The sequence below is a fragment of the Cheilinus undulatus genome, linkage group 5 (genome assembly GCF_018320785.1).
Source record: "Cheilinus undulatus linkage group 5, ASM1832078v1, whole genome shotgun sequence".
Classification (NCBI taxonomy): domain Eukaryota; kingdom Metazoa; phylum Chordata; class Actinopteri; order Labriformes; family Labridae; genus Cheilinus; species Cheilinus undulatus.
Window position 1 is genome coordinate 40,935,614 of NC_054869.1, and position 15,507 is coordinate 40,951,120.

At 39.7% G+C, this 15,507-nt stretch overlaps 1 protein-coding gene across 1 annotated transcript in view; it reads right to left on the reverse strand.

Annotated features, from left to right (window-relative positions):
• The window catches only part of frmd3 (FERM domain containing 3), a 119,142-nt gene that overhangs the window by 80,470 nt on the left and 23,165 nt on the right, over positions 1 to 15,507 (reverse strand). Inside the window, exon 2 of the mRNA XM_041788123.1 lies at positions 3,402 to 3,506. Coding sequence (XP_041644057.1) covers positions 3,402 to 3,506 — 105 coding nt within the window. The remainder of the gene's footprint in view (positions 1 to 3,401; positions 3,507 to 15,507) is intronic.

Consider the following 15,507-nt stretch of genomic DNA (forward strand, 5'->3'; position numbering starts at 1 on the left):
AAGCAACAAACTCTTGTCTTAAAGAGGAAAGTTAAATAGAGAGAGATCAATAAGGCAAAAAAGATCAAAGAAAAAGTGATGAAGATGCTGGTTTTCTTAAACAAGAACCTTCACCACATTTTAAGATAACAGAGGGTAAAGAAAATAGAGTGAGGGTGGAAAAAGTTGTGTGGAATGATTTATTTGTTTTTGATCCTATTCAAGTCAAACTGTTTACACCACTTTAAAGTGAAGTTAGACTGGGATTGAAGGCTAAAAATGCTGATCGAGAAATCACTATTTAAGGCCACATTTACCTGATAAATTCAGGGAAATTTCCCATTTAAAAATGTGCAAATAAACATCATACATCATGCATTGCTTTTAACAGAAAAATATCAGTGGGAAAGCAAATTTCACTTGGTTATGTACCAGCTATTAGTTGGGCTGTCAATTGAAAGAATTTTTTTTTTATATCTAAATCGAAACTATTTTGTATTTCAAAAATCAATTTTGCAAGTCCGTATAAGCAATGTGAAATAATTCTTGCCAGTGGTTTGTGAATGAAATGAAATCAAGGAGATGTATTTCATGATCTTAACTTTAAGATTTATGATATAAATGTTATAAATAAATGTTTTTTCTGCTACACCAGTGTGGTCTGAAACCATAACTTAAAGGTAGGAGTCAGCTGCAGAGTGCTTAATCTTTCAAATAAAGGCAATTTAAACTTTATACGTTAAGAAATATACAGGAGTGCATGTGCAAAATGACTCACTGAAATCTAGAGTTCTTTGGTTAGTGTAACTGCATTTACACTTTTCAGGAGTGAAATATTTTTGTGTTTTGTGAAATTTATTTGTGTTTTGTGAAATGTATTTTTGTTTTTTGAAATATTTTTGTGTTTTGTGAAATTTATTTTGCAGTTTTGAAATATTAATCCTGTTGGCCTTTAGGGCCACCGTATAAACCGTATTAAAATAAACTATTGGGAGACCAAAAATGACATCTTTAGCTCAACCACAGAAAAAAGAACTTGCTATGGGAAGAAAATTTATCACAATGTCCAGAGGAAATGGTAAAAGGAAATGTTTGATATCACAAGGCCAGTAATTCAGATTTATCCAATAAGCTGTCCCTTTTCAGGTCAATGTGGCTTATAATAACTATAATAAGATGTAACAAAAACTCTGTTATTTTGTAGAGAACATGTACAGAACGTCTCGTCTGAGTGCCTGCAGCCTTGCATAGCTGCATTTCTTAGGCAGAAAACCTTGGTTCAAAAACATGAATGCTTGGAAAGCTACTAATTACTGCACTTCATTGTACTTTGCCTTCTGTACTGTAACACTCCTTGCTTGTATTTGCTCGTTGTTGTTGTTCCTTTCCCTCTTTTAGCATTCTAAATGAAGCTTGCTGCTGGCTGAGCTTCTGTTCAGACAAAGCGCCTGGTCTCCTCTGTGTGTGTGGGATGTTTTAAATATGCAGCCTGATCGTGTAATTAGTTGTCCCTTGATCCTGTTAAAGCACTGACTGCCTTCTGATTAATATCCAGCAATCTCATTCATGTCATGCTGACTCAGTGGAGACATTTCTTGTCAGAGGGTTTGATCATCACTATATGCCTTCACTTTGCATAGAATATGTTCAGCCATGGCATTACACATGAAAGACTAATTTAACCCCTCCATCCCCTGACCTTGCCTCTCATCCCTTCATCCTTTGACCTTTACCCTTTATCCCTAAATTCATCATTCCTACTTCCTTTGGTCCTACCCTGATCCCTGCATCCTTCTGAACTTTGATCCTTACCCTTTATCCCTAAATACGTCAACCCTGCATACTTTGACTCTTATCCTCATGTCTTCATCCCTATATCTCATGACCCTTACCCTAATTCCTGAATTCTTCTATCCCTTGACCATTACCTTCATGCCTTTATCCTTTCATCCTTATCCTTTATTCCCTAAATCTACAAGCCTTGACCCTGTTCCCTTTATCCCTTCATCCCTCTATCCCATAACCCTTACCCTTTTTCCTGACATGCTTAATCCCTTTACCTTTCTCCCTTCATCCTTCCATCCCTTAACCCTTACTCTTCATCCCTACATCACTTAACCCTTATCACTCCATCCCTCCATCCCATGACCTACCCTGTATCCCTCCATCCCCTCATCCCACTATGTCCTGACCCTTACCCTTTATCCCTACATACTCCATTCCTCTATGCCTTGAATCTTATCTGTCATCTCTCTGTCCTTGACCCCTACTCTTTATCCCTCTATATGCAAATGAGCCTTATTCTCATCCCTATCCCTCCATTGCATGGCCTTTACCCTTTATCCCTACATCCCTTCATCCCTTCACCCTTTCCATTATCCCTTCATGCTTTTTCCCCTCTATCTCTTGACCCTTATCCTTTACCTCTATATGCTTTATCCCTTTACTCTCACCCTTTATCCATTCATCTGTCATCTCTCTGTCCCATGGCCCTTACCCTTGATCCCTACATCTCTTAATCCCTCTATCTCCTCACCCTTACCCTTTACCTGACATGCTTTATCCCTCTATCCTGTAACCTTTACCCTTTATACCTCTATCTGCCATCCCTTGACCCTGATCCTCATCCCTTTATCCCCCAATCCCATGCCATGACCCTTACCCTTTATCCTTAAATCCCATCATCGTATCACCCTTACCCATATCCCTTCATTCCTACATCCCTGACCCTTACAATTCAGCCCTGCATCCCTTTATCTCTACATCCCTCAATCTCTACTATTTATCTCTCTATCTGCAACTCCTCCATCACATGACCCTTATCCTTATCGCTATTTCCCTACATCCCATGATCCTTACTTTTTATCCTTACATCCCTTCAGTCCTCCATCTCTTGTCCCTTACCCCATCCCTTTTTTCCTCCATCCCTTGTCTCTACCCTTTAACCTTTTATTCTTACATCCCTTGACTCTTACTCTATATCCTGTCACCCCATCATCTGCCATCCCATGACCCTTACCCCTTATCCTGACATCCTTTCATCCCCCTATCTTTATCCTTGCATCCACCCCTCTCTTGACCCTTACCTTTATCCCTACATCACTCCTTCTCTTGACCCTACCCCTATGCCTCTACCTTTATCTGTCCACCTCTTAACCTTTACCCTCATCCTTCCATCCCTTGAACCTTTTCCTCATCCCTTCATTTCTTCATCCTTCAAACTCTCAACTTTACCCATCATCTCTTGTCCCTCCATCCCACTACCCTTATCTATTCCAATCATCCATATAACTATAAACTATCCTAAATCCATTTCTTTACTGGCTTGGTCTTTGTTAGGGAGCACGTCCTCAACTGAAACACTTATAATTCTATTAAGAAAAGGAGTTGTTTATTTGTGCTTGTTTGTGTGTGATATTTACCCTCTGTTTCTCAGGGTCCACATATCGAATACCGAAGTAGTCTTTCTCTAGCAGGTTGTAGTGGTTGCAGACATGATCCAACAGGAACTGGCCTTTGGTGTCTCTCTGTAAAGACATAAACAAATAAAAAAATTGAATTCATTGGGGTATTCTGCCTCATGATCATAAATCCCAGCACCATGCGACACCATCTGCTACAGTGCACTTTAATCACAGCAAACAGTCCTCTCCTGGGTCATTCCTGTGCTGCACATGCGGTTTCATCGCAGTAGAACATGTTAATGGAAAATATATGTCAGCACCTTCAAGTCTCCTGGTGACGATATAATGCCGGGGTCATATTCAGCCTCAGTGAACATGCCAGTAAATAAGGTTTGTGTGCAGTTCATAAACACAGTGCAGACACATGTGGATCAATAATCACTCTGCATTTATTACCTGCTGTTCTGTCAATACCAACTAATCACAGGCACACACAAAGACATTTCTAATGCTAAGGTCTATGTTTTTGAACACAAAATAACAATCTCTGACACATAAAGTGTGTTTATAGATGCTGCATATAATCTAAATCCTCATCTTCCTACTGAACAACAGACACGTGTCCATGATAAATGCATTAAATATACCATTGAGTGTTGTTTGTGGTCCCAAGTGTGTGTGTATATGTTTATAATTGCTGACTTAGGTGGATTCTGTGCTCAGTTAAGCAGAACTAATTGATTCAGGAAGAAATGGTCTCTTTAACCTTGTTGTGATATATTTTCCCCCAAAGACACACACAGACATCATAAACATGAACGCATGCACCCACAAACACAATATTGCAATAGTTTTCTTTCTGTTATATAGAGTGGAATATTTTATGAAAAGGAAATTAAAACAGTTAGATGCAGGGCCTTTCTATATAAATTATTGATTTTAAACCAAAAGTTGTTTTTTTTTTCTTATTTGGGTCTTTAAAGCCCAGATCAGACTTAAAATTCCCAACCCTAGAGGCTGTTTTATAACATTCCTGATGGTGGTTGCAGGTGTCTGAGCTGCTAGAATTGCGCCACGATGGACTTTCTCATCCATAATGTGGTGTAGGTAGTCTTGTTTTGAGTTAAAGCCTGTGCCGCATCATGCAGTGTAGTGTCTCCTTCCATCTGTTGGCTTCTTTGTTAACTCCACCATAGGGGACATGCACAAAATTTGCAGCCATATCAATTTTGTACAATCTGTAGTGATGCACATATTGGCAAGGAGCACGTGACAACATTTTAAGGTAACCGTCATGAATGCTTGGCTTATAAAAAAGAAACACATTGTTCCAAACCATAGCACTACTGAAACCCAAAGGGGCTAAACATGCAAAGAAAGCCATGTGCCAGAGGTGAAGAGGGCCCGTCTAGGCTTGTAAAACAGAAAGCACGAGGTCAAGACAAGAGTGAGTCTTACATTAGCATTAGCCAAGCTAGTATCAGCCATCGGCTTAACCAACCAGCCAAGGTCTAGGGCTGGGCAATTAACTGAAATTTAGATTGAACTGCAATGTTTCCTACTGCAATCTTCAAATTGCAAAAGATGCAATATTTCTTTGAAATGAAAAATATGTTAAAATAGCAGTTTGATTAAAACGTATGCAGCAGAGATATGTTCCACCCATCATGCAAACATCTGTCAATTTTTTGAAATAGTTTGCAAAAATCCTACTTTCCTTATTTTTCTAAGTTTTTCTAAATCAAATTGAGAAAGACATGAACATTATCATTCCTTTCAATACAACAATTCATACTGAATTTGCAATGAGACAAAATAATTGCAATTAAATATTTTTTCAAAATCATTCAGCCCTAGTTTAATCTATTCAATGTCACAGTGGTTAAAATATAGAGTGATCTACTGCTCATGTTTGTTTAAAATGCATAGGTTGAGTAACTTGAAAAATAATCGCACATTCAATCACCATTGCAATATTGGAAAAACTAATCACAATTAGATTAGTTCCCAAATTGTTCATCCCTACCAAGGGCAGCACAGAAGGCAAGTTTGATATCCAATAATGTGCAGAAAATAGAATGCACAATGATGGAAATTCATCAACATCCAATATGCAGGTCTTTCCAAATTAATTTTAGTGCATACCGATCCACACCTTTTGAGACATACCATGTTATTCATCAGAGCAATATGTTTGAGGCTGTTGCTTTTGGCTTCACTTTTATAGGCTGGGAGGAGGTAGGGACGCACTGTCCATCATTACATTAAAAACTAGAATGGCCGTCTGAGGCTGCAGACCCACGCCTAAGCAGCGCCACTGAGAAACTTTCGTTCCCATTGATTACTATGGTGTTCAAAATTTTGAAGTCCGAGAAAAACCAAACAGGTAATCGATTCTTCCCTGTCACTATCCCAATATTGCCTGAAAGTTTGGTGAGGATCCGACTTTCCGTTCTCGAGTTATCTTGTACACATACAAACAAAGAAACAAACAAAGATACAGAACCCTTTACATAACCCCCTGCCGATTTCACCGGCATGGGTAAAAACAGTCAAAACAGTACCCAAAAGTGGGAAGCCATTTCATCAGTGGACTGTGAATTTGTGCTTGAAAAAAAATATATGTAGAAGTCTTTGGTATGGTTTATTTGAAGGAAATGTCTCCATCTCTTTGTTTGGTTGCATCTTTTGTTCATTTTCAAGTCCAAACTCTACCGTTTTACATTTAAAAATTTGAAAAATCCAAGGAATTATGGTCACAATTTATCATTAAGGAGGTGGTGGGTCCTGATGAGAAGCCAGCTGAAAACCACTGGTCTAGGCCCTAGGGATGATATGATTTGTCTTTTCACTCAAAGGGCTTTTCTGTTTTTCACTTTCTTCTGCTTTGGGATGAGGATGCAGCAAATTAGGCAAAGATTTATTAATTCCTTGTATTTCAGCAAAGACTAGTATTTCAGGAAGACTGGTCTTCCTCAGAAAGGAAGATTCATTTGAGTCATGAGCTTAGTTTACTAATTTTCAATGTGCAGACAGTTGCAGCTGATATCTGAGTGATGGACAGCAGCTGACTGTGCAGCTGAATGGTCGCAGCAGATGGACTCCTCAAAGTGAACCTCAGATGTGCAGCGCATTCATGCCAATATTTAGTTCAGCATTTACAGCAGAGCCCAATTCAGTTGCAACAAAGACATTTAAACTTTAGTAAAGTGAAGTATTTTTTCTATTTCTAATTTCCTCTGTTTTATCGCTTTCACATGCTGTAGTGTTTGCCTGAAATTAATTCAGCCATCCATCTACCAGGTTTTATCATTATCTATCATAATTCTTGCTGCTCACATGAGACAAACGTGGTTATGGTAAACAGTTTTAGCGGTTGATGTCAAACCTGTTAAAATACTGAAAATAAGAGGCTGTAGCCTCTTACTAAGGGGCTGGAGCCTATACCAGCCCCACTGATTCACACCTATGGCCGATTTAGAGTGATCAAGCAACCTAACAAGCATGTCTTTGGTGGTGGACAACCCACATGTGCACGAGGACAACATGCAGACTCCACACAGAAAGGCCCTGACCGGGTTTCAAACCGGGAACCTTCTTGCTGTGAGGCAACAGCGCTAACCCCTGCTCCGTCGTGCAGCCCAAAGATGAATAAAATCCATCACAACAATTCATAACAGAACTTCCCAGGTGCTGTGTGGAGCTTGTAGGTAGAGGCCCAGTTATGGTTTTACAATTTAAAAAATTATACAAAATGTATAATTTACACTGTTATAGTAGAATTCAACCAGCATTCCTAGTATCAGCTCAAGCCTTTGAAATAACCTGAAATTTGCTCAGAATCCTCCTGTAAACTTTTGGTATCCTAAACCTTACCTTAACTTTGACCCTAACGCTAAACCTTAGTTTTACCTGATTTTATTTTGAAATTCGTAGTGGGTAATTTCGTTCTCAGATGAACAGTCGAGAGGGGCCTTCAGAGATGTACGGTCTGCAGCCACACTCCTCTCTCTCTTGCAGCTTTATCATGGTTGAGTCCAGTCTATGCAGGCGTGACCAATCAATCACAAACATTTACTCTAGAAAAGGCTTAACAGGTAGATCACAGATAAAGGACACTGCCATGGAGACGCCTTAATTTTAAGTACTCCTGCTGAGAAAAGTGTTTTTTTTAAGTGTTTTGACATATTTATGAGGACTCAGTTTTTAACACTTCAGTCTTTTTAACACATTTATTTAAAATCATAATTGCTTTGAGTATTTTAATAAAATAAATTTCACAGATTTAGATTAATGTAAGTATTATACTCTATTCATAACTTAAAAAAACATCCCAAATGCACCTTTACTGATGTCATATAGCTCGTAACTTATTTCGTTTTAAATTTTATTGTTCAACCTGAGGTTTTCATATAGGCTTGATTTGTATCTTTTTTAAACAGGCCTAGTGTTATTATTATTATTATTATTATTTCAGTTTTTGTCCAGGCATAATCTTAACTGCCTTACAGTTTTAATCTTGATTTTGTGTCCTAATCTTAAATCTAAAAATTATAATTTTAAAGATTTAATTTGAATAATTGAACAGGGTTAATCCTGATTTTCATTCAGCTTAAACTGTGATTTTTTTTTGTTTTTTTGTTTCTTGGTTTTATTTGTTTTACTTCAGTTTCTACAGGTAAAATTCGACTTTAAAACAAGTTTGACTCAACATCTTAATAGTTTAATCAACATTTTTGAACAGGTTTATTTTCATTTTTGTATATGGGCCAAATCTCTGCACATACATGAGCATTTGCATTTTTCTTTAATCATAAAGATACAGAAGACGCTCCAAATTACCAAAGCTTAATCAGTCTTTCTTGTTGCCAACCTTGATAAATATTATTTTCCTCTTCTGACTCATCACTCTTCATTGAACTGAGATCTGAGGCTGTTTTTACTTTTCCAGTCTCTCTCATCTCTCAGACATCTTCTAAAACCAACTGTTTCCCTTTTGGGTTTAATATTTCATGTGCCTTCTGATGGGACGAGGAAAAAAGAAGTTACTTCATTTTTATAGAGCGCCATGACCTAAATCAGCACCTAAGGTGACCCCGTTCAGTCCTGACGGTGCCCTCTCTGTCTCCTATCATCGTACTCTGTCTTACACAATCATGACCCCCTGTGTGTATGTTTCATTTAAAAATGCTGCAATTTCTCACCGAGGCAACCTTTTAAATACATAACCTGGTGAGTCATGCTCTATTTCTCAGTAAACAAATCTGTTATTGCAGTGATTGCAGTCTACCGTAGGTGTTTACAGAAGTGCCCCGAGCAAGACGTCTGCTGTAAATTTCACAGCAGAATCTCTAAAAGAATTAAATAAAATGAAGGGAGAAAAAAGAGAGCGGCAGTGATGTGTCTGACTGTCCACAACAGCAGCATGAACACAGTGCCTGTTTGTTACACCAAAGAGGGCAAACATCTTTTCTGTAATAATGAAGACGCAACGTTGTCAAGCAGTGAACAGATCCAGGTCAACGCATCGAACAAGGAGGGAGAATGAAAAATAAAAGAAGTACAGTGTACACAATACACAGAAGGAGTTCATATATAGGCTAAGCACAGTAACCCACTACACAGCGCACAACATCAATATTTAACCAGCAACCATTCACAGCTGTTCAGACACTTTACAGTAGGCTGCAAGACATTCACAGGATTGTTTAGCATTTATATTAGCACAATGTAGGAATGTTTGTCAGTTTCTGTAAGACTTATGGGGCGCTGTGTAAAACGTAAAGGGGACATATTATGAAAAATACACTTTTTCAGGTTTATATAGGTAATATGTGCCTCTGGCCTATCCACAATCCCCCCAAGATTAAGAAAAATCCCCCCTCCACCTTTCAGAAAATGTGTGCTGAAACAAGCCGTTCTCAGATTTTCCCCTCATGATGTCAGGTGGGGAGTTAGCCCCGCCCCCAGGTTCGGTTGGTCCTCCCCACTTGGAAGAAAGTCCCACCCTTCTCCTGATCCTCCTATCAGCTGGCAGATGAGAGGAGTATCAGGGGAGCCACACTGATTAAGCCACACCAATTTCCGTGGTCAGGGGCGGAGTCAGACAGCTCAGTAACATTTAAAGCCACAGACACAGAAACAGATCGTTCCAAGCAGGGCTGAAACAGAGGGTTTCAGACATACAAAATCCAATACTGGAGTCTTTTTTCAGCAGCAGACTTCACAGGCATGTTTTGGGGACCTCTGAGGCCAATATTAACTTATCTTAAAAAGGTAATATATGTGACCTTTAAATTAAAATAAGAATTCAACTATTTGCAAATCTCATAGATCCATATTTTATTCACAACACAACATAAACAACACATCAGATGTTGAAACTGAGATATTTTACCATCTCTTTTTTTTTTATTTAATGGCAGCAACACCAAACCTATCTGGCCTTATGCGAAAAAGTAAATGCCCCCATTTGTTAAATCATGAATTCAATGTGATTAACGCCATTTTTTGATTTTCAGTTTCAATAGCCACAGACAGTCTGATAACTTCCAGACCTGTTGAATCAAAAAATCCCTTTAATAGAACCTGTCTGACAAAGAGAAGATTGCTAAAAGATCTCAAAAAGCAACACATCATGCCACCATCTAAAGAACAGATGAGAAACAAAGTCACTGACATTAATCATTCTGGAAAGAGTAGCAAAGCCATTTCTCAGGCTTTGGGACTCCAGTTAACCACAGGGAGAGCCATTATCCACGAATGGAGTGGGCGGCCTTTCCAAAATGACTCCAAGATTGCATTGATGACTCATCCAGGAGGTCACAAAAGAACCAGAACAACATCCAAAGACCTGCAGGCCTCACTGGCCTCACTTAAGGTCAGAGTTCATGATTCAACAATAAGAAGGCAATGGGCAAAAATGGCATCATGGGAGAGTTCCAAGGCCAAACCCACTGCTGACCAAAAAGAACACAAAGCCTCATCTCACATTTGCCAACAAACATCTTGATGATCCCCTAAACTTTTGGGGAAATATTCTGAAGACTGACAAAACAAAAGTTGAATTTGTGTGTCCCGTTACTTCTGGCGTAAAAATAACACAAGCATTTGATGAAAAGAACATCATACCAACAGTCAAACATGGTGGTGGCAGTGTCATGGTCTGGGGCTGCTTTGCTGCTTCAGGATTTGGACCACTTGCCTTAACTGACAGAGCCATGAATTCTGCTCTCAACTACAAAATCCTGAATAAAATTGTCTGGACATCAGTTTGTGACCTCAAGCTCAAGCATACTTGGGTTATGCAGCAGGATAATGATCCAAAACACAGCAGCAAGTCCACCTTTGAATGGCTTAGGAAACAAAATCAAGGTTTAGAGTGGCCAAGTTAAAGTCCTTAAACCGTCCGTTCATGCTAAAAAAAAAACAAAACTCCAATGTGGCTGAATTAAAACAAATCTGCAAAATAGGAGGGGCCAAATTCCTCCACAGCGATGTGAAAGAATGATGCCAGTCGTCACAAATGCTTGCATTTGTTGCCGGCAAGGGTGGCACAACCAGTCATTAGTTTTAGGGGCAATTACTCTTTCACGTAGGGCCAGGTGGGTTTGGATGACTTTTTTTTTCCTTTAACAAATTAAATCAACATTTTAAAACTGCATTTTGTATCTACTTTGGTCATTTATGTCTGATAAAAATGTGTATTTTCTTTATGACTAGTGTAAAATCAGTAAGTCTACTGCATATTTGAATAAAGCTGAATGGCCCTGTATTTAACCATCAGCAGCAGTGTGAGGTGGACGTCTCCTGTGACCTCTGTTACATCACAGGGAAATATTCATCGGTCAGTGAGAGATCCCGTCCTCATTGGCTGGTTCAGGTTCACTGTTATATCACCATGACACAAATGTAAGCTGTAAACCTAATGCGTCTCCCCGTAGGTGAAGCTGCGATCGTTCGTGTCTCCATGCTGGCGTGCCTGTGGTGTGAGTGTGAGTGTTTTGCGTGTGTCTACATCTCTTCAGGATTTTTGGCTGATCCATGACAACAGTGGTACTAAGCTGTCAAATCTGAAGAGCAAACAGACACAGAGGGAGGAGGAAAAAAGAGGGAACAGAATGAAAGAGGCACGCTGCGAGCCGTTTCCAGTCAGATCATCAGAGAACACCTTTCCTCTGTGTGCTTGTGGTTATCTGGGCAGACGCTCGTGTGGAGAAGAGAGGCTGACTGACGCCGTGAGAGGAGACGGAGAATCGGACCAGACAGAGTGAAGCAGGGCCAAACACGCCGCGAGGATGAAGACTGAGTAGGCAAAGACAGAGCTAAAAAAAGAGCGAGTAAAGAGAGATTTGGAGATTGACTGTGACCAGAGAGAAAGAGAGATAGAAAGAGTCTATGTCATGTCCAACAAGGGCTGACTGCATATTTTATATTTCCAAAGGCTGCCCATTAAAAATTAACACGGTCATCCTGTCTCTACATGATCTCACCTAATGACGGCAAAGTGCTTCTTCTCTCCGCCTGGCTGGAACACACACATACTTTAAATAGAGCCTCAGCGTGGAGTGTAATAGTTTAGCAAAGGCAAAGTGCACTTTGAGGTGTATGTTCGAGTGCATCCTCTTTCACTTTTTCACGATAAAGCAAAATCCTCAGACCCAGCAGAGTCCAGACCAAGCAAACACAACGAGACAGGCGAAATAGAAAACCATCAGCATTCTGAGAATAAAAATATACACGCTGTAAAATATTCATCCCTTCATCTATAATAAATTCACTAAAACATCTGTTACACTCAGGAAAATTAAGCAAAAGTTTAACCTCCAAAGTTCACAGTGCCAACTTTGGACGGATTAATTCATAACAAAACCTAAGGCAAAACTTTGCTCTGATTCTTAGAGGTTTTAAGATGACAAAGGGCAGCAGATTTGCAAAATTAGCTGTATAGATATTTTTTGGACTTATCATCAAATCGAAACAGCTTTTTTTTTTGTTTGTTTGTTTGTTTTTGTTGTTTTTTACATTTGAGGCAGGTTCACAATAGATGAAGTCTTCTGTGCTTTCCCTTTCAGCTCTGTTTTTGGTCCCCACCAACTCCTGAAGGAAAATCTGGATCTTAAGGTGCTCAATACTTCACTGAACAGCTGGTTGGTGACTTCATCCATTTACAATATGTGAGCAGTGAGAGTTGTATCAGTTCAGATGCAAACATCTGTTTTCATACATAAAGGGAGCATACATAAATGAGCCTTTGAGAATACATGTCATCATCATGGACTTGGCTGAGTTGTCTTACAAGTGGGCATGTTGTTGCCAGGAGGTCTAAGGGTTTCCAAATTGTGTGCCTTGAGGCAAGTCTAGGTGTAAAGTGGGAATTTTTACGACTTTGTTATTACTAAACCCATATAATCACTACAGATTGTATACCATGTGTTTAAAGGCTATTTTGAATGGAAATTAATATGGTGTGCTTTGAGAGTTTAGCTTGATCTTGAATGTCCCTAAAGGTGGCCTTACACCTAACGAGTTTTTCTCCGATTTCAAAGTCGCAGACAAAATTCCAAGGTCGGAGTGAAATCTTGGGAGTCTTGCTAAAGTTGCAGTTCGCTCCAGTTGTCTCATTCGTTAGGTGTAAAGTGGACTCAAATATAGCAATTTTAAGGTGGTCTTTCTTCAGTCTTGGCATTACGTCAATATCAAATATTTTTTGATATTGTTGTAAGGCTGGTTGTATGCAAACTGTGTTTTTCAGTAAGCACTTTAATTCACTACATTCTTCAAAATATGAATGTGTGAAAGTCTGCTCATAAGAGATTGAAAAAATCTTGTTCTGGCCTTACACCAGAGGACTTTGCTAAAAGTTTTAAAAGACTCTAAAAAGACTGACATCTGAGACCCTCCCATATCTAAAGACAATTCGTCAGCAAGTTGCTGAGTTTTTAGCCTCAGACTAAGATTTTGCAACGACTGTGGGCCACTAACCACAATACTAGAATACGATTCCTTTTGAGATTATTTCCCATTACACATCTGTTAGAAATTTACATAAAATCTGGGGCAGAGAACAAGATGTAGAAGGAGATGTAGATTGCATGTAAGTTAATAATGTCTTATAATCAGATGTTTTTAAATCATATACATCGAGTAGAAACGAAAGAAAAGTTAAACACTAAATCAGCTTTGCATGTTACTGCAACAACCAAGGAACTATCCTGGAACACTTAAGAATAAAAGTACCATGACGTGGGTGTCTCTGTCATTACTTAGCAACTCTCGTCTGTTTTCTACAGATCTGCATTCAAGGTTTGCAGGACAACATGGCCGATGGCTCTCTGCGCTGAAAATCCAGAACAGACTGGCTGCAGCCAACTGGTGTGGGAAACACCTGCACTGGAACCTGAACATGGGGAGGAATGCTTTGATCAGCGATGAGTCCAGATTCTGTCTACAGTAGCTGGATCATAGGGTCAGTGTGGAGAAGATGTAGAGAATGCTATGCTGATTATTACATCTTTTAGTGGAGGCAGTGTGATGGTGTAGGGCGGCATCTCCCTTACTGAAAAAATAAAGCTTGTCATCACCGGAGACAATCTCAATGCAGAGAGATATTGAGATGAGATTCTACAACCAGTGGGAATCCCATATCTCCACAGTCTGGGACAGAACTCTATTCTCAAGATAACAAGCTGCACTCACCCCCATAGAGTGAAGTTTATCAGAGACTACCTCCAGAATTTGGGAGTGGAGAGGATGAAATGGCCTGCCAGCAGTCCTGACCTTAACCCCATTGAACACTTGTGGGATCAGATTGAGCGTGCTGTTTATGCCAGACCAACACAACCACATTGCCTGACATGGCACAAATGCTGGTTGAAGAATGGATGCCATCCCACAGCAATGTGTGACCAGGCTGGTGACCACCATGAGAAGAAGGTGTCAGGCTGTTGTGGCTGTGTATGGTTCTTCCAAACACTACTGAGGCTCCTGTTTGTTAAATGAATACAATTGCTAAATTGCCAATATGTCTCACCCTATATTGCTGATATTGTTGAAGGTGGGACATTATTTGAGAATGTGGGGAGTAAAAACAAAGCCAAAGGGAAAGACACACCTCGCAGTAGAGTCAAAGTAGTGCACTTTAAAATTTGATTAGGAATTAGAAGATAATCCAAATGCCTAATATCAGCCCCAATAATCATCCAAGCCAAAAATCAGTAGACCCCAAGTCATGAAAGCATAAATTTAAAGTTTGATGTGCTACTGATGGAAATGGGGCTGCACTGTGGTGCAGGGGTTAGCGCTGTTGCCTCACAGCAAGGCCCCTGGTTCACTTCCCAGTCAGGGCCTTTCAGTGTGGAGTTTGCATGTTCTCACTGTGCATGCGTGGGTTCTCTCCGGGTACTCCGGCTTCCTCCCACCACCACAGACATGCTTATTAGGTTAATTGGTGACTCCAAATTTGGCTGTGGGTGTGAATGTGAGCGTGCCTGGTTGTCTGTCTCTATATGTCAGCCCTGCGATTGACTGGGGATCAGTCTAGGGTGTACCCTGCCTCTCGCCCAATGACAGCTGGAATAGGCTCCAGCCCCTCTGCGACCCCCAACACAATAAGCAATAAAGAAAATGGATGAACTTGTTCTTCTCCCATGCACCTGTCTCATGAAAAAGAGGTTTTTATAAAGCTTTGTTGTTTATCAGAGCTTTACACATCTGTATAATGACAATTATACTATTTTTAAATGTGGCGTTGAAAATCTGACAAACTTAATCCCTGGTATGGATTGGACTTTTGCTTTGAGTAGGGTGCTGTACAGGGCTTCATGGATGACATATTACCCCTTTAGAAACATCTTTAGTAAGGAGCAATGATGCATAAAAAATATGGAATAAAAAAAGTTAAAAGTTAGCTATAAAGATAAACAGATAGTGTGGTAAATTGTACCAAAATCACCAGGGCATATTGTCCTGTATTCTAATTCTGCCCAGTTTTCTATGCCAGGTTTTTATTTTGTGTAATGTTCGCCTCTGTGATGACGACAAGCCAAGCACTAGGACCCTGAGTGCCCTGGCCCACTTAAACACCCCTTGTTGTTTAATTAATATGCATGCCAGCTCAATTATG